Genomic DNA, 24,970 nt, shown 5'->3' with positions numbered 1-24,970 from the left:
CACACCTGCTCCAACACATCCCACAACGTACTTTAAACTACTGGGCTTTTCTCTTGGCTAATCTGTCTGCTTCTGTTCAGAGGGGCAGGGACACACTGTCACACATGCAGACACACACACACGTTGTGTATTCACACAAACTACACACAGCTCTGGATTCAGTCCATATCCCAGAAGTATCACGGAAAATCTGCGTTATAGCTCGATTAAAATGTAAAGGCAATGTTTGTGGAGACTTGCGTTCCCACGTTCGCGGTAAACGCTGCATATGTCGGCTCAATCGGAAATTACCTTTCAATTTTTTAATGCGGATCTTTAATGATACGGAGTGAATCCAGCCCTTAATTTCATTGCACTCAGCTTTAATCATTGGGCATTTGCTAAACTAATAACTAATACAACTGTGTTGTTTTGTAATGATATGTACCACGTGTCACAGGTCAGAGGTTGAGACTGTCAGCTGGACCTCATAGACTGCTAAACCCCCAATCAACTGCAACACCAATCACCAGTACATCAGTCTCACACTGGCTGCAGCGGTACTTGCGTGGTGTGTGTGTGTGCGTTCGTGCGGTGCATGCGTGTGTGTGTGTGTGTGTGTGTGTGTGTGTGTGTGTGTGTGTGTGTGTGTGTGTGTGTGTGTGTGTGTGTGTGGAGGGGGGGAGGTTGTACAGTTGCTGTGGCTTGTTTGAGTGTAGAAGGGGGACCATGGGTAACTGTCCTTGGCAGCTGTGCAGTCACAGACAGACAGACAGACAGACAGACAGACAGATATATCAGCAATCAGCCAGCGATCTCTGTGGGTTCTGTCACCAGTTTGGACCCGTCCCAAACGGTCTTGAACTGCTCAGGAACTGGGAACTCCCTCTGTTAAACAGACAATGTTAAAAACAAAACCACACTCAGACACACTCTCACTAAGTCTCATACTTACACTATCTCTCACAGACAGACAGACAGACAGACAGACAGACAGACAGACAGACAGACAGACAGACAGACAGACAGACAGACAGACAGACAGACAGACAGACAGACAGACAGACAGACAGACAGACAGAGTCTTTCCTGGAGTTGGCGGGCATGGGGCTTTACATTCATCTGCTCATTAGCTTGGTAAGTAAGGCTCTCAGTGAGAAAAGATGCATTTAGAGTAAAGGTTGACCAGAGTCCCTGTCGCAGCAGGACTTAGGCCGGGATTCAAATCAATCTGCCTTAGATCCGTGTTATAGCACGCTCGACATTAAAGGTAATTTCTGATTGACTCCACATATGCAGCGTTTACCATGAATGCGATCTTTGCGAATGCGGGAACATTGCCTTTAAAAGCTGCATTGTCACAACATACAGTCGGATTGAATCCCTGCCTTAGGTCTCCACTTTTCACCATATGCATATATAAACATCAAGAACAGCACACAGTGGTAGTTAAGGTTCCTATTTGCCAAGGGTGGACCACTCTGGTCCTGGAGAGCTGGAGGGACAGTGTTTGCAGGCGTTTGTTCTAACCCAGCTTTGACGTTGGCCACATCTGCTACAAGAAACCAGTTGAATATGAAGACCCTCAACTATTTGTCCTATACTCCACCTGTTGGCCAACAACTGTATTTTATTTTATTTAACCTTTATTTAACCAGGTAAGTCAGTTAAGAACAAATTCTTATTTACAATGATGGCCTACCAAAATGCAAAAGGCCTCCTGTGGGGCTGGGATTAAAAATGTAAAAATGTATAAGTACACACATCACGACAAGAGAGACAACACAACACTACATAAAGAGAGACCTAAGACAACAATATAGCAAGGCAGCAACACACGACAACACAGCATGGTAGCAACACAACATGACAACAACATGCTAGCAACACAACATGGTAGCAGCACAAAACATGGTACGAACATCATTGGGCACAGACAACAGCACAAAGGGCAAGAAGGTAGAGACAACAATACATCACGCGAAGCAGCCACAACTGTCAGTAAGAATATCCATGATTGAGAAAAAACTGTCCAGTTTGAGTGTTTGTTGCATGTTGTTCCAGTCGCTAGCTGCAGCGAACTGAAAAGAGGAGCGACCCAGGGATGTGCATGCTTTGGGGACCTTTAACAGAATGTGACTGTCAGAATGGGTGTTGTATGTGGAGGATGAGGGCTGCAGTAGATATCTCAGATGGGGGGAGTGAGGACTAAGAGGGTTTGATAAATAAGCATCAACCAGTGGGTCTTGTGACGAGTATATAGAGATGACCAGTTTCCAGAGGAGTATAGAGTGCAGTGATGTGTCCTATAAGGAGCATTGGTGGCAAATCTGATGGCCAAATGGTAAAGAACATCTAGCTGCTCGAGAGCATCCTTCCCTGCCAATCTCTAAATTATGTCTCCGTAATCTAGCATGGGTAGGATGGTCATCTGAATCAGGGTTAGTTTGGCAGCTGAGGTGAAAGAGGAGCAATTACGATAGAGGAAACCAAGTCTAGATTTAACTTTAGCCTGCAGCTTCGATATGTGCTGAGAGAAGGACAGTGTACCGTCTAGTACTACATACTACCAAGTACTTGTATGAGGTGACTACCTCAAGCTCTAAACCATCAGAGGTAGTAATCACACATGTGGGGAGAGGGACATTCTTCTTACCACACCACATGACCTTTGTTTTGGAGGTGTTCAGAACAAGGTTAAGGGTAGAGAAAGCTTGTTGGACACTGAAAGCGTTGTTGTAGAGCATTTAACACAAAATCCGGGGAGGGGCCAGCTGAGTATAAACCTGTATCATCTGCATATAAATGGATGAGAGAGCTTCCTACTGCCTGAGCTATGTTGTTAATGTAAATTGAGAAGAGTTTGGGGCCTAGGATCGAGTCTTGACAGGCAGTGGCTGAAACAGCAGATTTTCTGACTTTATACACTGCACTCTTTGAGAGAGGTAGTTAGCAAACCAGGCCAAAGACCCCTCAGAGACACCAATACTCCTTAGCTGGCCCACAAGAATGGAATGGTCGACCATATCAAAAGATTTGACCAGTCAATAAAAATAGCAGCACAATATTGCTTAGAATCAAGGGCAATGGTGACATCATTGAGGACCTTTAAGGTTGCAGTGACACATCCATAACCAGATTGCATACACATCCAAACCAGATTGCATACCAGAGAGAATACTATAGACATCAAGAAAGCCAGTCAGTTGATTATTGACAAGTTCTTCCAACACTTGATAAACAGGGCAAAATAGAAATAGGTCTGTAACAGGATCAGTTTGATTTTCCCCTTTAAATAAAGAACAAACCGTGGCTGCCTTCCAAGCAATAGGAAACTACCCAGAAAGGAGAGACAGGCTTGGCATTGATAGGGGCAGCAACCTTAAAGAAGAAAGGTCTCTAAACTATCTGACCCAGATGTTTTTTGGGGGTCAAGTCCCAGGAGCTCCTTTAGCACCTCGGACTCAGTGTCTGCCTGCAGGGAGAAACTTTGTAGCGGGTCAGGGGAACAAGAGGGAGGAGGGTTTATTCTCCAGGTCTTTAACCGTATTCCAGAACTTCTTGGAGTTAGACCCACAGAGAGAGAAATGCTCCTTAAAGTAACTAACTTCGGCCTTCCGGATAGCCGGAGTGCACTTATTTCTCATTGCCTGAACGAGAGCCAGTCAGCCTGAGTATGCGTGTGCCGAGCATTTTGCCAAATGCAATTCTTGAGGTGGAGTAACTCTGCAAGATCACGGTCGAACCAGGGGCTGAACCTGTTTTTAGCTCTGATTTTCTTTATGGGGGCGTGTTTGTTAACAATACCACTGAAAATATATAAAAAAGAAGGTCCAAGCGTCTTCGACAGAGGGGGACTGTTCCAGACTTCTTCACCATCATCTTGTCTTGATTCACAGAGAGTAACACGCCTCTCTCTATCTCTCAACACAGGGTCCCATTGCTCCTCCCTCTCTGTTCGCTCCTGCCCCTGGCGGTCCCAGCCCCCTTCCACCAACCCCACCCCCTGGACCCCCACCAGTATTCACAGGCGAACTGCCACAGGCCGACAGCACCACGGCCCAGCACTCGGCTCTCTTTGCCCAGCTGAACCAAGGAGAAGCAATCACTAAAGGTAGCCAAGCCACTGTCACCCAGGGGTTGAAGAGCTCTGATCCAACTGCAGGGGAGGGAGGGAGGGAGGGAAAAGAAGTAGAAACAGAAGAAGAAAGGGAGGGAGAGTTGAAGAGGGAGGATGTGGGTTGAATCAACAGTTACAGAGTTCTGAAACCAGCACTGCCCACCACTCAGCCCTGTTCGCCCAATTGAACCAGGGATCCACAGGTAGCCAAGACGGGAGAGAAGATGAGGAAGAAGGAGGGGGAGAAACAGAAGGAGAAAGTGAGGGAGAATTGATGAGTTGCTGTGTTGTGTTGAAATAGTCATTATATTTCTATGCTGTGCTTATTAACCTGTTAAGGACAGACGTTCCGCTAGCGGAACGCCTCACCAATATCCAATGGTATAGAGTGACGCGAATTACAAATACCTCAAAAATGCAAAAATTGCATTTATCAAACATATGACTATTTTACACCATTTTAAAGACAAGACTCTCCTTTATCTAACCACATTGTCCGATTTCAAAAAGGCTTTACAACGGAAGCAAAACATTAGATTATGTCAGGAGAGTACCCTCCCAAAAATAATCACACAGCCATTTTCAAAGCAAGCATATATGTCACAAAAACCAAAACCACAGCTAAATGCAGCACTAACCTTTGATGATCTTCATCAGATGACACTCCTAGGACATTATGTTATACAATACATGCATGTTTTGTTCAATCAAGTTCATATTTATATCAAAACCCAGCTTTTTACATTAGCATGTGATGCTCAGAACTAGCATACCCACCGCAAACTTCCGGTGAATTTACTAAATTACTCACGATTAACGTTCACAAAATACATAACAATTATTTTAAGAATTATAGATACAGAACTCCTTTATGCAATCGCGGTGTCCGATTTTAAAATAGCTTTTCGGCAAAAGCACATTTTGCAATATTCTGAGTACATAGCCCGGCCATCACGGCTAGCTATTTTGACACCCACCAAGTTTGGCCCTCACCAAACTCAGATTTACTATAAGAAAAATTGGATTACCTTTGATGTTCTTCGTCAGAATGCACTCCCAGGACTTCTACTTCAACAACAAATGTTGTTTTGGTTCGAAATAATCCATAGTTATATCCAAATAGCTCCGTTTTGTTTGTGCGTTCAGGTAACTATCCAAAGGGTGACGCGCCGGCGCATTTCGTGACAAAAAATGTCAAAATATTCCATTACCGTACTTCGAAGCATGTCAAACGCTGTTTAAAATACATTTTTATGCGATTTTTCTCGTAAAATAGCGATAATATTCCAACTGGGCGACGTTGTATTGATTCAAAGAGAGAAAGAAAAAACATGGAGTCGTCTCGTGCATGCGCGCTCCAGTGTCATTGTTCTCAGAAGGACCACTTGCAAAAACCCCTGCTGTTTTTCGCCCAGAGACTGGAGAGCTCTCATTCCACTTTCTGGTGCCTTCTGAGAGCCAATGAAAGCCTTAGAAAATGTCACGTTACAGCAGAGATGCTGTATTTTTGATAGAGATGCCCTTGAAGGAGAACAAATTGTCAGACAGGGTACTTCCTGTATAGAATCTTCTCAGGTTTTGGCCTGCCATATGAGTTCTGTTATACTCACAGACACCATTCAAACAGTTTTAGAAACTTTAGAGTGTTTTCTATCCAAATCTACTAATTATATGCATATTCTAGTTTCTGGGCAGGAGTAGTAACCAGATTAAATCAGGTACGTTTTTTTATACGGCCGTGAGAAAATTCTGCCCCCTATAACAACAGTTAGGGTCAAAGTTTCTCAAATTGAGATTTTTTGATCGGTCATTTTTTTATACATTTTTATACTAAAACAATATCTTATTACAATGAAGTATCCTCTCTCTGTTCACTAGCGTTAAAGCACGTCTCAAAGGACCAGATGACCCATAAGAATCCCGCCCTTCGCTCCCAGGGAGGGGAGAATCACGCCTCCCCATCCAAGAGCCGGAACCCCGGCGGCTCCTCCAACCTAGCGCCTCCCCAGAAACGACCCCCACTGCTGGAGCTGGAGGGGAAGAAATGGAGGGTGGTATGTGTCTTGCCTCGCCTGCCAGGCTTCTAAGTTTTGCTATTATCAAAATGGAGGACATAGAGGATCTTAAAGAATGTCTAGTGCGTCAGGAACGTTTTGGTGCTTCTCACATATTCAATGACCAAGACTGCTGTTAGTGTGACAGTACACTTTCGGAGGCGATTGTGATGTCTGGTGCTGAACCCAATGAGGTCATCCAAAGGTCAAGGGTCAAACCGGAGAGAGGTCAGACGGACACAGGTCTTGTTTGTTGTTTCTCCCCACAGGAGTACTTTGACCAGGCTCATGACCTGGTTATCAAGGAGACCGAGCTGAGACAGGTGGCCTATGTCTTCTGCTGCAGCAATTCTACTCTACAGATAGAGGGAAAGATCAACTCCATCATTGTGGGTGAGTTCAGCCATCTGTTGTATTACTAATAATACTGTATTTCTGTTATTAAGGTTTGATCATTTATACTGCAACCTCATTTACAAAGGAGTGGCCATGCACAGTGGACAATTCTTTGTCATCTTTGACAGGATCATTCCTGTATCTCTCTCACTCACTTATTTCATGCTTTCCTATGACGTTCACCTCTGACAGATAACTGTAAGAAGCTTGGCCTGGTGTTTGACAACATTGTTGGCATTGTGGAAATAATCAACTCAAAGGACATTCAGTTACAGGTCAGCTCAAATTTCATACATGTTCAAGTAAATAACATACAGTATGTGTTCTCTTTCCTCTCTGCATCTAAAGTTCAGCTTCAATGTACCTGCAATAACCCGATCATAGATGTATAGTACTGGCACATTTAGTTGTATATGTTATGTTGGGCCATGAGTTAGGTGCCTCTGAGTTAGGGCCATGACTTTTTTTTCCTTTTCAGGTTACATGGACAGGAAAAATTACTGTCCCTAGACTAGTTATAAGATGGAAATATCTGCCCCACTTTTCTCCAGGTGATGGGTAGAGTTCCTACCATCTCCATCAACAAGACAGAGGGATGCCAAGTCTACCTGAGTAAGGACGCTCTGGACTGTGAGATCGTCAGCGCCAAGAGCTCCGAGATGAACATCCTGGTACCACAGGATGACGACTATGTGAGTGTGTGTTAAAGGGTGTGTTGAGGGCTTGCATTTCCAACATGTCTGTCTGTCTGTCTGTCTGTCAGCCTGTCTGTCTGTCAGCCTGTCAGCCTGTCAGCCTGTCTGTCTGTCTGTCTGTCTGTCTGTCTGTCTGTCTGTCTGTCTGTCTGTCTGTCTGTCTGTCTGTCTGTCTGTCTGTCTGTCTGTCTGTCTGTCTGTCTGTCTGTCTGTCTGTCTGTGAGAGATAGTGTAAGTATGAGACTTAGTGAGAGTGTGTCTGAGTGTGGTTTTGTTTTTAACATTGTCTGTTTAACAGAGGGAGTTCCCAGTTCCTGAGCAGTTCAAGACCGTTTGGGACGGGTCCAAACTGGTGACAGAACCCACAGAGATCGCTGGCTGATTGCTGATATTTCCTCCTCATCGAGATTATCTCTTATCACCCCCATTTATTCCTCATCTATTTTCCCTCTCCATCAGAGGTTTCACAAACCCTTACAGGCTGGCTATCACAAGTAATAAAAGGGATCCTGTACCACACAAACCAGACAGTGTAACTGACTGGCTAGTAGTGCTGTAGGTCAGTTGATTGTGCGCCTGATTGTATGCATTAAGATTACATTTTATTGTTTCCTCTGCACTTTGAAATCGTAGATTGTCCTCGAACTGTTTGTTCATCTTATTTGTTGCAGAGCACTCTCCTTCACAAAACTACTGTACTATCCACAGAGTTATGGTAAGCCTACTATTTAAACAAGCAGTATTTTTGGCAGGTTTCTTCGTGTAGAATTTCTGTGTTTGGCAAATAAAGTTGCATTAAAATGAGGAATAGCGAGGAAGTGTAGCCTTTATGTTCATCTGTTAAATCTGTTTATGCAAAATAAGGTAACCGTCTCTCAAACAAGTATCTGGCATCATAACTTACTTGTGTGTGCCATAACAAAAAAGGTGTTTATGCAAGTAGGCTATGTGTACAACATAATTACTTCTTTACAAGTTAACAGCTGAAAACGCTACCCTGATAAGGCAAACCTTGTATTAGGATATATTATGGATGTGTCTTTTGATTGGAGTGAACCTTCAGATTCTACTAGGCATTGTAATGTTGTTGTTTTATGCTTTGTTGTGGTGACTTGATTTGAGACGCAGAAAGTATTGGAGAATGAGGTCGAGTTGACTTTTGATTTGTATGATATGTAGGATGAAGAGAATGTTCCACGGATAAAATTGAACGGCCAGTTTGAAACTATATGGTCAGTTGAGAGGAGTTGTAGAGTATGTTCTACAAGATGTTGAAGCATACACTGTTTTGGTTTGCTTTAATACTCTACAATACTAAACTATTCACATCTAGCTGTTCAGTTAACAGTTGTATCATGTTTATACTGCATGGTAGTGTTCTCCCAGCTAGCACATTTGGTTCCTTGGAAGTTGTGGGAGCGTATGTTTTTGATTTCACATTTCTGGGAAGGAAGCTATAAGTTTCCTGACCAGTAGAACAGAATTTTTTTTTCAACATTCTGTGAACGGAAGTAAAAATGTTGCCTGTTCTGGGAACTTACATTTTTAGGATGAAAGTTTTCCTGGAAAGTTTTTATTAATGTTCTGAGAACGGTAATGTAATTTGAAGGTAATTAAATAACGTTCTGAGAACATGTTTCAATAAGACTTCTAATAACACTGCTAGCTTAGTTTAACTGTTTTGAACTCCAAGCACAGATAGAACAAATGAAAATGTATTCGCTTAGGCATTAATCATACAATTTTATTTTTTAATTGTGGTATGGCGTCAGTGAAATTCAAACCTATTATCTTCTCTTCTCTATCCATGGAATTATTCCACTACGCCACCAGGATGGGGCTGAAAGTACTACATTTCCCACCACAGAAACATATAGCTCTCAGAAAATGATGTGTTAGCTGGGTATCCTGCTCCATCCCTAGAATGTTGTGAGAAGGTTGTATGCAAAATAACCATAGGGCAACAACACTCCAGCCAAGCTTTAAAAACAAATGGTTCTCAGAACTTTGTGCTAGCTGGGGTAGCACTGAATTAGGATGGAGTGTTTTGTTTTTTTGAACACATTTTTTATATACTAGCCTATATTGCATTGACAGCAGACTTAATTGACAAAGTGAAATGGAAGTTAAGGATAACAATAGCGAGAACTTGCATTTGATAACTAGTTTAAGATATATCTTGCTTATCTCTTATTAATTTTCCTAACCCAAATATATGGTTGTAGCATCACCACCAGTAGATTGCTCTGTCACCAGCACTGCATAAGCCTTAATATGCTTAGATATAAATCAACACAGAGAAATGTTTTTCATAATGTTCAATGTGTACTGAACTATTGTCAATATATGTACCTGTTAGTCTGAATACACCACTGTAACCTTAAATGATCTTCATTTCTTTAATGCATTTTGTATTGGGACACAAATGCATCAGCATTTAGATGGGGTTAATACACTGTTAGTGCTTTTCACATGTCTTTATTCATACCCAGCAGTGAATTTAGTGTACATAAATGTATCGTTTTTCACATTAAAATCTAAACTTTAGTGCTTGTGCGATGTCTTGACATTCATTTGGACTTGAGAATCTCTTATTTGTGTTACATTTTATTCAGTGCCATAAAGGTGGAAAAGAGAAATGTTCAGAAACTGGATACCTCAAATAAATTTTCAATCCAGGTACTGTAAGTGTTCAAGTAAAGACCATAAGTGATTTTCAAACACACGTGATTACATAAGTCATTAGAAACCTTAACCTGCAATATAATTTACAACACACAAAAAATCTAAAATGTTCATAATTTCTTTCATTAGTTTCACCATTATACATTCAAACACATGAATATATATTGTCAGTGTTTGATAACCATGTTTCCCTGAGAGTCTTGGGTGAAGAGCAACTCCTCTCCTTCCTCTTCCAGCAGGGTTTTATCAGCAGCAAATATACTGTCTCTACCACTAGCTAATACATTAGTCTGGTCCTTTATTGGGCTTCTTGATACCAGAGCACGGTGTGCAATCACCCTGAAGCCCTCAGAGTCCTGTGTGAACAGCATGGCAAGAGTGTCTCCCTCACACTCTCTCAATGGTTGTTCTAGAACACGTTTCATGGACTGTTCTAGAACATGTATCTGTGGTGATGGAAGATGTGGTTTCGTCCATCTGTGAGTGGAAACAGGGCTGAGAGGAGGAGACATCTTGTTTGGGGATGGCGAAGACATTGATCGTGGTAAGTCGTTCTCTTTCCCTTCTACCTGCTGTGATATCAAATGAGAAGGGACAGCCCTTTTCTGGGTGGAGCTTCTATCCTGGGCACCCAGCCAAGCCCTGAATCCACCCTCACTCTGCAGGCTCTCCGGGAAAGCAGTGCCTGAGTCACTGGCCTGTCTTACTCCAACAAGGAGTTCCTGGTGTGTCAGAACACACTGCCCCTCAGAATCTGGTTCACTTAGATCTTGACTATACTGTGGGCTGCTACAGGCACTCCATTGGTCCTTACGGCACTCCTCCTCATGAGTATCAGTCTCTACTGGGGGAGAGGAATTCACAGAGAGCCTTCTCTTTTTGTCTGGTTCCTCCATCTCCTCAGACTGATGGTCCATGTTAAGATGGGGCATATGGGAAACCTCCCAATATGCTCTTTCCCTGAAGCTCTGCCTGTCCCACTCACAGCCTGCAGCATTCTCTCGCTCCGGGCTCATCTGTAGGGTGGTGGGTTGAGCTCCTGTACTCTGTGCCCCTGACTCTAAACCCGCTGCACGTTTCCGTTTGGTTCCACTCCCAATGTTAACACGCCTGAGTGAAGTTGAGGCACATCTGGTGGAGGTGGAAGGTGTACTTGGCTCTGGAGACGCAGGTGCCTTTTGGGCTACTGTAAAAGAGAGTGACATGGGGAGCCTCTAAAACATTATTGGCATATTACACTAACAACACATTACTTACTGTAAATAACAATTGCTGACATGATTCCATTTGTTGAAGTACAGCCTAATCCCGAAGCAGCATTTCCTCTGCACCTGAGCTTACCTTTGCGCTGTGGGGTAAAGAATGAGGATATAGAGCTCTGTTTGTTGACAGGAATCTGGATTTTTGTCTGTGTAAAATTCAGCGCCACTGCTAAGCTGTAGCCTCCAGACCGGGCCAGAGGATTCAGTTGTTTTGAGATGGGTCGCAATGGCCTTCTCTGGAATGAGAAATGAACAGTTTTTAAAAATGACAATTAGGGAATGTATTCAGTCATTGTCTCCACAAGTTCAGAGCAAGTAAAACATATAGTATATTATGATAAAGAATCATAGTAGTGGACTATCTTGTTTCCATGACAACAAACTCAGCTGGGTCAGAACCAATGAGTCAGACGTTTTCCAAAGCACAGTACCTGTTTAGCCTTTTCTTTGAGGTCTACAGTGTCCAGCCAAACCCCACACTCCTCCTGTGTTGAAGCCTCAGATTGCGCTTTGGAGGTCTTCATGGTAAGGTAGGACAGGCTTGCGAATGATATTTGGAAATTAGCCTGCTTCGATTTGCATTGAAACCCCCGGTTGCTTTGGATGACAAAATAATTACTGTCATGAAACAAGGTAAGAGCTTTTTCACAATTGAGCTAAAATACAAGCTATCTAATTGGATTTTCAGTCTTACCTTGTAACCAAGCTATGTTGTGTCTTTTTTGAGTCTCGCGCGCCAGAAAATAATTGGGCTTCCACTTGCCAGATATTGCACATGAAACTCCACTCACTTTATAAAAGTATCAGTAGAAAATATAATTCAAATATACATTTCCTCATGTGGTAACACGTTTCTAAATTGTATTTTTTTGTATTTTAACACTTATTTGGAATTTGGCTTATTTTAAGTGAGGCACAGAAGGGCACCTTACGTTTTGCAACGTCTGTGGGTCCTTTGGTTCCGCGAGGGGTGTGTTTACACTGACGTCACTTCAGTTTGCCAAGGGGGTGAGTTAAATATTTACAAAACATTTTGATTTATTATTGAAGTATTGGTCGAATAACATGTATATATTATTTCAATCGACGTCACAGTAGTGTATTGGGAACTGGCCTATCTTATCCAGCCAATATATTGTGCCAAATGGGTGATTGTTTTGGTTAAATAAATCACAAAGGAAATGCTAGCTAGCTAACTAGCTTATTTTTCATAAAACATCTACAGTAGCTAATGTCATCTTTGAATGTTGTTGTTGACATGTATTTATCTAATCATTGCCCTTACCAACCTTTGTAATTAGCTAAACGAGTGGTGAATTCATCAATGTGTAGCTAACTAGATAAGCTACATTGCGTGCTTGTTAGCCAATTGAGGACTTCCTGCTTGTATTCTCTCTTTGATCGCCACAGTTTACAGTCAATTAATTAACTTTGATTTTATAGCTAAAGTATTTGAAATGCATCTGTAACATGTATTACTTTTAATAGATAAAGTTGTGAAACGGCAGCAGTCACCATGTTTCACGGAATACCTGTCGCAGGAGGTATGGGAGGAGGTAAGTTTTACCTGAGACAGTCACAAATGTGCTCAAGTACAGTGAAAGGCCTTTCTTGCAAGCTCCAACCCAGCAATGCAGTAATCAATATCAATGAAGCACTAAAAAGAACATAAGGTAGAACCAAAAACACATGAGAAATGGAAATAAGAAGAATACAAGAAAGTAAGAAGACCCAGGCTTTTTTAGAGACATCTTATAGACGTGATCATCAAAGAGATGTGGTCTTCTTATAAAGCATCGCTGTTATGCCTTTATACTTCTCTTCATTATAGCTCCTGTCAATAAACCTGAATTGTATGAGGTAAGTGGGGTTTTGTAGGGTTTGCATAATTGAATGGCATATTTGGTGGAGCTCTGGCTTTGAGTTTCCCGCAATGTTACCAGCTTTTTAAAAATCCAAAATAAGAAATAATGCAGTTTGTTTTTTAGGAAGTAAAATTGTACAAGAATGCCAGAGAGAGAGAGAAGTAAGTGAACATTGCCTGTAAATTCATGATAAACGCTATTCACAAACCATGTAGGTGAGATGTTAACATTGAGCGTTGTGCTTGTATTTATCAAGGTTTGACAACATGGCAGAGCTGTTTGCTGTGGTGAAGACCCTTCAGGCCCTGGAGAAAGCTTACATCAAAGACTGTGTGACTCCTAATGAGTGAGTTTATATACTCTGACTGGTTGTGTGTGTGTGCACGTGTGTCATAGACCAGTGTTTCCCAACCCTGGTCCTCAAGTATCCCCACATTTTATTTTATTTAACCTTTATTTAACTAGGCATGTGAGTTTAGAACAAATTCTTATTTACAATGACGGCCTACCAAAAGGCAAAAGGCCTCCTGCGGGGACGGGGGCCTGGGATTAAAAAAAGAAATACAATATAAATATAGGACAAAACACACATCACAACAAGAGACACAACACTACATAGAGAGACCTAAGACAACAACATAGCAAGGCAGCAACACATGACAACACAGCATGGTAGCAACATAACAACAACATGGTAGCAACAACATAACAACAACATGGTAGAAACACAACATGGTAGCAGCACAAACATGGTACAAACATTATTGGGCACAGTCAGCAGCACAAAGGTCAAGAAGGTAGAGACAACAATACATCGCACAAAGCAGCCACAACTGTCAGTAAGAGTGTCCATGATTGAGTTTTTGAATGAAGAGATTGAGATAAAACAATCCAGTTTGAGTGTTTGTTGCAGCTCGTTCCAGTCGCTAGCTGCAGCGAACTGAAAAGAGAGACCCAGGGATGTGTGTGCTTTGGGGACCTTTAACAGAATGCGACTGGCAGAATGGGTGTTGTATGTGGAGGTTGAGGGCTGCAGTAGATATCTCAGATGGGGGGAGTGAGGACTAAGAGGGTTTGATAAATAAGCATCAACCAGTTGGTCTTGTGACGGGTATATAGAGATGACCAGTTTCCAGAGGAGTATAGAGTGCAGTGATGTGTCCTATAAGGAGCATTGGTGGCAAATCTGATGGCCAAATGGTAAAGAACATTTAGCTGCTCGAGAGCACTCTTACCTGCCAATCTCTAAATTATGTCTCCGTAATCTAGCATGGTCATCTGAAACAGGGTTAGTTTGGCAGCTGAGGTGAAAGAGGATCAATTATGATGGTGGATACCAAGTCTAGATTTAACTTTAGCCTGCAGCTTTGATATGTGCTGAGAGAAGGACAGTGTACCGTCTAGTACTACATACCACCAAGTACTTCTATGAGGTGACTACCTCAAGCTCTAAACCATCAGAGATAGGAATCACACATGTGGGGAGAGGGGCATTCTTCTTACCAACCCACATTTATTTTTTAAAATAATTTTTTTTAACCTTTATTTAACTAGGCAAGTCAATTTAAGAACAAATTCTTATTTACAATGACAGCCTACACCAGCCAAACTCGGACGATGCTGGGCCAATTGTGAGCCGCCCTATGGGACTCCCAATCCCGGCCGGTTGTGATACAGTCTGGATTCGAACCAGGTTGTCTGTAGTGACGCGTCTAGCACTGAGATGCAGTGTCTTAGACCACTGTGCCACTTGGAAGCCCCGTGACATGACGTTTGTTTTAGAGGTGTTCAAAACAAGGTTAACGGCAGAGAAAGCTTGTTGGACACTTAGAAAGCATTGTTGTAGAGCATTTAACACAATATCCGGGCAGGGGCCAGCTGAGTATAAGACTGTATTCTCTGCATATAAATGGATGAGAGAGCTTCCTACTGCCTGAGCTATGTTGTTGATGTAAATTGAGAAGAGCGTGGGGCCTAGGATCGAGCCTTGACAGGCAGTGGCTGAAACAGCAGATTTTCTGACTTTATACACTGCACTCTTTGAGAGAGGTAGTTAGCAAATCAGGCCAAAGACCCCGCAGACACCAATACTCCTTAGCCCACAAGAATGGAATGGTCTACCGTATCAAAAGCTTTGGCCAAGTCAATAAAAATAGCATTTCCCTTCCAAGCAATGGGAAACTCCCCAGAAAGGAGAGACAGGTGTGGCGATGAAAGGGGCAGCAACCTTAAAAAAGAAAGGGTCTAAACCATCTGACCCAGATGTTTTTTGGGGTCAAGTTTAAGGACCTCCTTTAGCACCTCGGACTCAGTGACTGCCTGCAGGGAGAAACTTTGTTCCGGGGCAGGGGAAAAAGAGGGAGAAGCGTCGGGGATAGTCGCATTAGAAGGGTTGGGAGAAAATGTTGGACACGCAAGGAGGCATGGCTGAGTCAAATAGGAATCCTGACTTAATGAAGTGGTGATTTAAAGAGCTCAGCCCCCCGAACCAGGGGCTGAACCTGTTTTTAATTCTCATTTTCTTTATGGGGAAGTGTTTAACAATACCACTGAAAATATCTAAAAAGAAGGTCCAAGCGTCTTTGACAGAGGTGATCAAGCTGATTCTATACCGTTTTACAGAGGCCAGTTCATGAAGGAAGGTTTGCTCATTAAAGTTTTTTAACAAGCGTCTATAACAAATCAGGACAAGTCGTTTCACTGTGCAGCCATTACGAACACAGGCTGTAAAACAGTAATCACTATGGTCATTACAGAAAACACCAGACTGATACCTATCAGGATTATTTGTGAGGATAACATTGAGGAGAGTAGCCTTTTCTGGGTGTTTGGAGTCATACCTTATGGGATTTGTGATAATCTGAGAAAGATTTAGGGAATTCCATTGCTTTAGGACTTGGTCAGGTGGTTTAAGCATGTCCCAATTTAGGTCACCTAGCAGGACAAATTCAGACTTAGTGTAAGGGGCCAGGAGAGAGCTTAAGGCAGGTAGGGTACAGGCTGGTGCTGATGGAGGACAATAGCGCCCAGCAACAGACAACAAAGAGCTATTTGAAAGTTTAATGCTTAAAACCAGCAAATCAAATTGTTTGGGGACAGACTTGGTGAAGACAACCGAGCACTGATGGTGGTCCTTGGTAAAGATTGCCACTCCTCCACCTTTGGAAGATCTGTCTTGCTGAGAAAGGTTAACATCAGTATTCTAAACACTCTTTCTTAACCACATCTCAGTAATGACCAACACATCTGGATTGGAGCTGTGAACCCACACTTTCAATTGATCCATTTTAGGTAATAAGCTTCTAGTGTTAACGTGCAGAAAACCCAGGCTTTTACGAGAGCAGAAATCAGTGAGGCACATATCAGAGCACAAGTCAGAATTGGGGCTAGTAACAGTAGATGGGCCAGGGTGTACATGCACATTTCCAGATATCATCAACAGTAATACAATCAAGGCATGGCATAGTACAGGGAGAGCTCTGCAGTGCTGATTTATGACGTCTGAATGTGCATCAGGTGGCAATATTGTACAGCAATTTCATCAGATAACATGAATACAAGGCCGGTGAGAGGTGGTTGGAATAGGATGGGAGGCCAAAAGTCTGTGTCACCAATAGAGAGTCAAAGTCCCGAGTGTGGGAACAAACATAGCCTGTCCCACGGTTGGGTAAAGACAGTTTGTAGTCAACAAAGTATGCAGGAATCATGAGGCAAAATGCACAAGAAAAAAATCTAATATATCGACTTGGGGCTAGCCATTGTCAGTTCAGAGTCACTCGCCCCAACAGTGCGTGTGTGTTGGAGGCAAGCGAAAGCTCAGGAGAGAGGGGTGAGTGTGGTGGAGGTACCTGTACCAGACAGGGGGAGACAGGCCAGGGCTGATATGGGCAGAAAGCTTACATTCTTGTTAATCTAACTGCACTGTCCAATTTACAGTAGCTTTTACAGTGAAATAATACCATGCTATTGTTTGAGGAGAGTTCACAATTATGAACTTGGAAATGTATTAATAAACCAATTAGGCATATTTGGGCAGTCTTGATACATTTTGAACAGATATGCAATGGTTCATTGGATCAGTGTAAAACTTTGCACATACACTGCTGCCATCTAGTGGCCAAATCTAAATTGCGTCTGGGCTGGAATAATACATTATGGCCTTTCTCTTGCATTTCAAAGATGATGGTACAAAAACGTTTTTTTTTCTTTCGTATTATCTTTTACCAGATCTAATGTGTTATATTTTCCTACATTAATTTCACATTTCCACAAACAAAAGGTGTTTCCTTTCAAATGGTATCAGAATATGCATATCCTTGCTTCAAGATCTCAGCGATCACTGCCTCATTGCCTGCATCCGTAATGGGTCAGCGGTCAAACGACCTCCACTCATCACTGACAAACGCTCCCTGAAGCACTTCAGCGAGCAGGCCTTTCTAATCGACCTGGCCCGAGTATCCTGGAAGGATATTGACCTCATCCCTTCAGTAGAGGATGCCTGGTTATTTTTTTTGAATGCCTTCCTCACCATCTTAAACAAGCATACCCCATTCAAGAAATTTAGAATCAGGAACAGATATAGCCCTTGGTTCTCTCCAGACCTGACTGCACTTAACCAACACAAAAACATCCTGTGGCGTTCTGCATTAGCATCGAACAGCCCCCGTGATATGCAACTTTTCAGGGAAGTTAGAAACCAATATACACAGGCAGTTAGAAAAGCCAAGGCTAGCTTTTTCAACCAGAAATTTGCTTCCTGCAACACAACTCAAAAAAAGTTCTGGGACACTGTAAAGTCCTTGGAGAATAAGAGCACCTTCTCCCAGCTGCCCACTGCACTGAGGATGGGAAACTCTGTCACCACCGATAAATCCACTATAATTGAGAATTTCAATAAGCATTTTTCTACTGCTGGCCATGCTTTCCACCTGGCTACCCCTACTCCGGTCAACAGCACTGCACCCCCCACAGAAACTCGCCCAAGCCTTCCCCATTTCTCCTTCTCCCAAATCCAGTCAGCTGATGTTCTGAAAGAGCTGCAAAATCTGGACCCCTACAAATCAGCTGGGCTAGACAATCTGGACCCTTTCTTTCTAAAATGATCTGCCAAAATTGTTGCAACCCCTATTACTAGCCTGTTCAACCTCTCTTTTGTGTCGTCTGAGATTCCCAAAGATTGGAAAGCAGCTGCGGTCATCCCCCTCATCAAAGGGGGGACACTCTTGACCCAAACTGCTACAGACCTATATCTATCCTACCCTGCCTTTCTAAAGTCTTCGAAAGCCAAGTCAACAAACAGATTACCGACCATTTGGAATCCCACCGCAACTTCTCTGCTATGCAATCTGGTTTCAGAGCTGGTCATGGGTGCACCTCAGCCACGCTCACAGTCCTAAACGATATCTTAACCACCATCGATAAGAAACAATACTGTGCTGCCGTATTCATTGACCTGGCCAAGGCTTTCAACTCTGTCAATCACCACATCCTCATCGGCAGACTCAATAGCCTTGGTTTCTCAAATGATTGCCTCGCCTGGTTCACCAACTACTTCTCCGACAGAGTTCAGTGTGTCAAATCGGAGGGCCTGTTGTCCAGGCCTCTGGCAGTGTCTATGGGGGAGCCACAGGGTTCAATTCTTGGGCCGACTCTTTTCTCTGTATACATCAATGATGTCGCTCTTGCTGCTGGTGAGTCTCTGATTGACCTCTACGCAGACGACACCATTCTGTATACTTCTGGCCCTTCTTTGGACACTGTGTTAACTAACCTCCAGACGAGCTTCAATGCCATACAACTCTCCTTCCAGGGCCTCCAACTGCTCTTAATACAAATAAAACTAAATGCATGCTCTTCAACCGATCGCTGCCTGCACCTGCCCGCCCGTCCAGCATCACTACTCTGGACGTTTCTGACTTAGAATATGTGGACAACTACAAATACCTAGGTGTCTGGTTAGACTGTAAGCTCTCCTTCCAGACTCACATCAAACATCTCCAATCCAAAGTTAAATCTAGAATTGGCTTCCTATTTCACAACAAAGCGTCCTTCACTCATGCTGCCAAACATACCCTTGTAAAACTGACCATCCTACCAATCCTCGACTTCGGCGATGTCATTTACAAAATAGCCTCCAATACCCAACTCAATAAATTGGATGCAGTCTATCACAGTGCCATCCTTTTTGTCACCAAAGCCCCATATACTACCCACCACTGTGACCTGTATGCTCTCGTTGGCTGGCCCTCGCTTCATACTCGTCGCCAAACCCACTGGCTCCAGGTCATCTACAAGACCCTGCTTGGTAAAGTTCCCCCTTATCTCAGCTCGCTGGTCACCATAGCAGCACCCACCTGTAGCACGTGCTCCAGCAGGTATATCTCTCTGGTCACCCCAAAAGCCAATTCCTCCTTCGGCTGCCTCTCCTTCCAGTTCTCTGCTGTCAATGACTGGAACGAACTACAAAAATCTCTAAAACTGGAAACACTTATCTCCCTCACTAGCTTTAAGCACCAGCTGTCAGAGCAGCTCACAGATTACTGCACCTGTACATAGCCCATCTATAATTTAGCCCAAACAACTACCTCTTCCCCTACTGTATTTATTTATTTATTTATTTAGCTCCTTTGCACCCCATTATTTCTATTTCTACTTTACACTTTCTTCCACTGCAAATCTACCATTCCAGTGTTTTACTTGCTATATTGTATTTACTTCGCCACCATGGACTTTTTTGCCTTTACCTCCCTTATCTCACCTCATTTGCTCACTTTGTATATAGACTTATTTTTCTACTATATTATTGACTGTATGTTTGTTTTACTCCATGTGTTGTTGTATGTTGTCAAACTGCTTGCTTTATCTTGGCCAGGTCGCAATTGTAAATGAGAACTTGTTCTCAACTTGCCTACCTGGTTAAATAAAGGTGAAATAAAATAAATAAATAAAAAGGTCCTGAGCTACAGGCAGTTAGATTTGGGTATGTCATTTTAGGCGAAAATTAAAAAAAGGGGTGGATCCTTAAGAGGCACATTTATACTCCTGAACTTATTTGGGCTTGCCATAACAAAGGGAATGACTCGACATTTCAGCTTTTCAGTTTTAATTTGTACAAATGTCTAAAAACAATTCCACTTTGACATTATGGGGTATTGTGTGTAGGCCAGTGACACAAATTATATTTTAAATTCAGGCTGCAACACAACAAAATGTGGAAAAAGTCAAGGCATATGAAAGTACTGTATGAGGTTGCTTCAACATTAGAGAATGAGATCCGTTACTGTGTGTTTCCATCAGGTACACGGCTGCTTGCTCCAGGCTACTGGTGCAGTACAAGGCTGCTTTCAAACAGGTCCAGGGATCTGACGTGGGTTCTATCGATGACTTCTGCAGGAAGTACAGAGTGAGTTTATATCAGTCACACTGCTTTGAGTGGAGTGCAGCTTTTGCAGTTAACCTCTTGGGGCTAGGTGGGACGCTAGCGTGCCACCTGTGGTGCACTCCATCAACAGCAGGTGCATTTCAAGAGCGGCAAATTTGAATCCAAATAAATGTCAAAATTCAAATTTTTCAAAAATACAACTATGTTACACCATTTGAAAGATAAACATCTCCTTAATCTAACCACGTTTTACGATTTCAAAAAGGTTTTACGGCGAAAGCATAAATTTAGAGTATGTTAGGACAGTACATTTACAAGAGTTGTGTGTAATGTTTTGTCAAGTCAAAGACAGGGTCACCAAAACCATAAAACCAGCTAAAATGATACACTAACCTTTTACAATCTCCATCAGATGACACTCCTAGGACATTATGTTAGACAATGCATGCATTTTTAGTTCTATCAAGTTCATATTTATATACAAAAACAGCGTTTTACTATGGCATTGATGTTGAGGAAATCGTTTCCCTCCAATAACCGGCAGTCAAGTCAGCGTCACAAATTAAATAATTAAAATTAGAAAACATTGGTAAAATATTATATTGTCATTTAAAGAATTATAGATTTACATCTTTTGAACGCAATCAACTTGCCAGATTTAAAAATAACCTTACTGGGAAATCACACTTTGCAATAATCTGAGCACTGTGCCCAGAAAAATACGCGTTGCGATACAGACTAGACGTCATGTTGGGGAGATCTAAAATCGAAAATACTATGTAAATAATCCATTACCTTTGATTCTCTTCATCAGATGTCACTTCCAGGTATCACAGGTCCATAACGAATGTAGTTTTGTTCAAAAAAGCTCATCATTTATGTCCAAAAATCTCCGTCTCGTTAGCACATGATGTAAGCCAGCCGGACTTCTCGTCATGAACGAGGGGAAAAAATATATTTCCGTTCGTTCAAACATGTCAAACGTTGTATAGCATAAATCATTAGGGCCTTTTTTAACCAGAACATGAATAATATTCAAGGTGGACGAATGCATAGCCTTTTATAACGTATTGGAACGAGGGTACCCAACATGAAGTAGCGCGCCAGGTGTCTAATGGGACATCACCGTTCCATGGCTCTTGTTCGGTCAGATCTCCCTCCAGAAGACTCAAAACACTTTGTAAAGGCTGGTGACATCTAGTGGAAGCAATAGGAAGTGCCAAAATATTCCTAAACCCCTGTGTTTTTCAATGGGAGAGGTTTAAAGTCAATACAACACATCAGGTATCCACTTCCTGTCAGAAAATGTCTCAGGGTTTTGCCTGCCAAATGAGTTCTGTTATACTCACAGACACCATTCAAACAGTTTTGGAAACTTTAGAGTGTTTTCTATCCATATATAATAAGTATATGCATATTCTAGTTACTGGGTAGGATTAGTAACCAGATTAAATCGGGTACATTTTTTTTATCCAGACGTGCAAATGCTGCCCCCTAGACCCAACAGGTTAATGGAATCCACTCACTGTAAGGTAAAGTGGCTGATCCCAGATGTGTATGCGCTTTAGCCATCTGCTGGCTGCTGAACTCTAGAACAATATCTGAATATGAGTACATTGGTTTGTATTTCATATTGTTCTCCTCTCCCTTCTCTTGTATATCAGCTTGACTGCCCGCTAGCTATGGAAAGAATCAAGGAGGATCGACCAATCACCATCAAGGATGACAAGGGCAACCTGAATCGCTGCATTGCTGATATCGTATCGGTATGTCTCTTTGCCATGCTCATGACATTAAACACTAAGGGATTTCAGACGCTGGGATCACTGACATTTTTTTGCCAACATTGAAGCATTTGCGGTCCAATATCGGTTTAATAAAAAAGTGCGTTCTGTTCTGGCATTAAGTCTTTTTCTTAATTTTTCGCATGTTCTGGCTCATCCCAGAACACTGTTGGTGCCCCCTTAAGTGCCACAGCAAATTGCATCCCACATCAACCCTGCCAATATCCAGCAGGGCCGCTGAACAGAGAGGAACAGCATAGGATAGATATAACACACAAATTCAAACTCTTTTATAAGATCAGACTGGTAGGAAGGGAAAGGGGGATACCTAGTCAGTTGTACAACTGAATGCATTAAACTGAAATGTGTCTTCCACATTTAACCCAACCCCTCTGAATCAGAGAGGTGCGGGGGGTTGCCTTAATCGACATACACGTCATCGGCGCCCAGTGAACATTGGGTTAACTGCCTTGCTCAGGGGCCGAATGACAGATTTTTACCTTGTCAGACCACACATTTTGAAAGTGTGTGATTGTTCTGTAGTAAATTTCAGGTTTCTGACAGACAGTGAAATCATCAGTTAAGCTTACACATTATTGTCCTTTGTCTCTGTTTCTCCTCTCTTATCCCCAGCTCTTTATCACGGTGATGGACAAGCTACGTCTGGAAATCCGGGCGATGGATGAGGTAAATAGATCAAACTGAGGTCAAGTGACAATGAACATCAACATATCACCTCTAAAGTAATTAGGGCTTGGAAAGCCTCAGAGTCCCTATTTATAGGCTACATAGGACAATTCTGATCTTTTGCTCATTTTTTTTAGCAAAATATCTGATGTGATTGGTCAGAAGATGAATAATTGGGCAAAAGATCAGAATTGGGCTGCCTGTGTAAACGCAGCCATATAACCTGTCAGGTAAAGTGGTTAGGGTCCGGTATTGTTTCTATGTTTCATTGACTGATGGGGTGGTTTGAATTGATCAGATCCAACCAGACCTGAGAGAGCTGATGGAGACCATGAACAGAATGAGCAACATGCCCCCAGACAATGAGGCCAAGGACAAAGTCACCCTCTGGTAAAGATATACCTCACTTACACACATTTAGGGCTGGTTTCCCAGACACAGGTTGAGCCTAGTCTTGGACTAAGAAGCACTTTCAACGGAGAATCCTCATTGACCATGCTTTTTAATATATGACTAGGCTTAATCTGTGTCTGGGGAAACTGGCCCGTATTGTCTAACAACGACAGTAGGTGTAACACTAAAATAGTATAGTAATTCCGAAGGTAAAGAGTTGCGTGTTTTCCGCTTTAGGTTGACCACTCTCAGCAGCATGTCAGCCTCTGATGAGCTGGATGACTCCCAGGTTCGCCAGATGCTGTTTGACCTGGAGTCAGCCTACAACGCCTTCAACCGCTTCTTACACTCCTCCTAATCTACCCATCATCCAGGACTGTTCTCACCTTTCTTATATCATTGTACTATCCCTTCCTCTCCTCTCTCGCTACGCGTCTCAGAGGTCATCTCCTCTGTTTGTGGTCTGTACTATTCAATGGAATAATATCTTTCTTCCTCCATCTCTGGTACAGTACTTGTCTGTCTTATCCTTTGAACTCTGACCTAGACTCTTGGCTGCGTCCAGTGCTGTGACCCAAGTGGGTTCCTCCTGTTCAGTGAGATGCCTAGTTGAGTTGTAGTTCTCTAGCCTGAGTGATGGGGCACTGTGTTAAGACTACTCATATCAAATCAAATTTGATTTGTCACATGCGCCGAAGACACCAGGTGTAGACCTTACCGTAAAAATGTTTACTTACAAGCCCTTAACCAACAATGCAGTTTTAAGAAAATATTTACTAAATAAACTAAAGTTAATATTTTTTTTTTTTTTTAAAGTAACACAGTAAAATAATAATGAGACTATATACAGGGGGTACTGATACCGAGTCAATGTGGTATCAGCCTGTTCTAGCATCTACAGTACATAGGACTGTGTTGACGTCTGGTGTTGTCATACCAACACAAGGCCCGGTGTGAGTCTGTACCCTTTAAAAGTCACTTTATATGAAGACAAGATATTTGAAATACAACATGTAAAAAAGTGACCTGGAGTGTGTTTTTAAGAAGTTTGGTCAGCCAAAACTTTGATAAAGGGATGGAAATAACATTTTGAGATGAAAATGAACTGCTAAATGTATGTGAAATACAGTGTTGCTGTTCCTCATCTGCACTCTGAGGCACTCCAATAATTTGTGTACAGGTTATTCCTGGCAATGGATGTTCATTTAACTCAAGTTGAAACAGTTGATGGACAGGTGGGCCTTAAAATAGTTACGGCCAACCTGTAATGCACCCTTATTGATGATCATGTTGAAACACTCTAGTGAATGAAATGTGTTTATCTATGATTTTGTTTCTCATTTGAGTACATTTTATATTATAGTACTATACTTCAGTTAACATTCTTAATTCAGTTTTTGTTTAGATGTGAGGGTTTGGCCACATTAGGTGGGCAATGGAGATGGGTGGATTCATAGAATTTCCTCCTCCTTTTGGGATGCTGACTAAATGGTGTTTCACCCCTCAATGAAAATTAGGGAGAGCATATTTATTAAGAATTACCATTGTAAATAATGCAGTTTTGAATTTTAAAAAGCATGTAACACTTTTTAGAAATAATATTTAAAAACATCTACCTCCAACTTTGGTGTCTGCCTGTTATCATGTTTAGATATGTCTGAATTCTAAG

At 42.3% G+C, this 24,970-nt stretch overlaps 3 protein-coding genes across 5 annotated transcripts in view; 2 read left to right on the top strand and 1 right to left on the bottom strand.

Annotated features, from left to right (window-relative positions):
• The window catches only part of LOC106588865 (adenylyl cyclase-associated protein 2), a 51,311-nt gene extending 41,520 nt beyond the window's left edge, over positions 1-9,791 (top strand). For both annotated transcript variants that reach the window (XM_045709443.2, XM_045709442.2), the window contains exons 8-13: positions 3,913-4,093; positions 5,978-6,153; positions 6,423-6,546; positions 6,742-6,824; positions 7,101-7,241; positions 7,543-9,791. In XM_045709443.2, coding sequence (XP_045565399.1) covers positions 3,913-4,093; positions 5,978-6,153; positions 6,423-6,546; positions 6,742-6,824; positions 7,101-7,241; positions 7,543-7,626 — 789 coding nt within the window. In that variant the 3' untranslated portion in view covers positions 7,627-9,791. The remainder of the gene's footprint in view (positions 1-3,912; positions 4,094-5,977; positions 6,154-6,422; positions 6,547-6,741; positions 6,825-7,100; positions 7,242-7,542) is intronic.
• Positions 9,792-9,835: 44 nt separating this feature from the next.
• Positions 9,836-12,045, bottom strand: aunip (aurora kinase A and ninein interacting protein). Of its 2 annotated transcripts, XM_014178446.3 has the most exons (4): positions 11,886-12,045; positions 11,623-11,788; positions 11,271-11,427; positions 9,836-11,115 (listed from the first exon to the last, which is right to left on the bottom strand). In XM_014178446.3, exons 1-4 carry the CDS (start codon positions 11,966-11,968, stop codon positions 10,097-10,099), a joined length of 1,425 nt encoding a protein of 474 aa, XP_014033921.3. In that variant the 5' UTR covers positions 11,969-12,045; the 3' UTR covers positions 9,836-10,096. The 2 variants fall into 2 exon arrangements, with proteins under 2 accessions (XP_014033921.3, XP_014033922.3); XM_014178447.3 differs by having other exon boundaries at positions 11,623-11,999.
• Positions 12,046-12,104: 59 nt separating this feature from the next.
• Positions 12,105-24,923, top strand: LOC106588905 (vacuolar protein sorting-associated protein 28 homolog). Its single transcript, XM_014178451.3, has 10 exons — positions 12,105-12,199; positions 12,680-12,747; positions 13,023-13,051; positions 13,180-13,217; positions 13,313-13,402; positions 20,353-20,458; positions 22,102-22,203; positions 22,855-22,908; positions 23,207-23,298; positions 23,539-24,923. The coding sequence occupies exons 2-10, from the start codon at positions 12,708-12,710 to the stop codon at positions 23,657-23,659; spliced, it is 672 nt and encodes a 223-aa protein (XP_014033926.1). The 5' UTR covers positions 12,105-12,199; positions 12,680-12,707; the 3' UTR covers positions 23,660-24,923.
• Positions 24,924-24,970: the final 47 nt, after the last annotated feature.

Source organism: Salmo salar, chromosome 27, assembly GCF_965601325.2.
Source record: "Salmo salar chromosome 27, fSalSal1, whole genome shotgun sequence".
Taxonomy (NCBI): Eukaryota; Metazoa; Chordata; class Actinopteri; order Salmoniformes; family Salmonidae; genus Salmo; species Salmo salar.
This window is presented reverse-complemented; position numbering and strand designations above follow the sequence as displayed.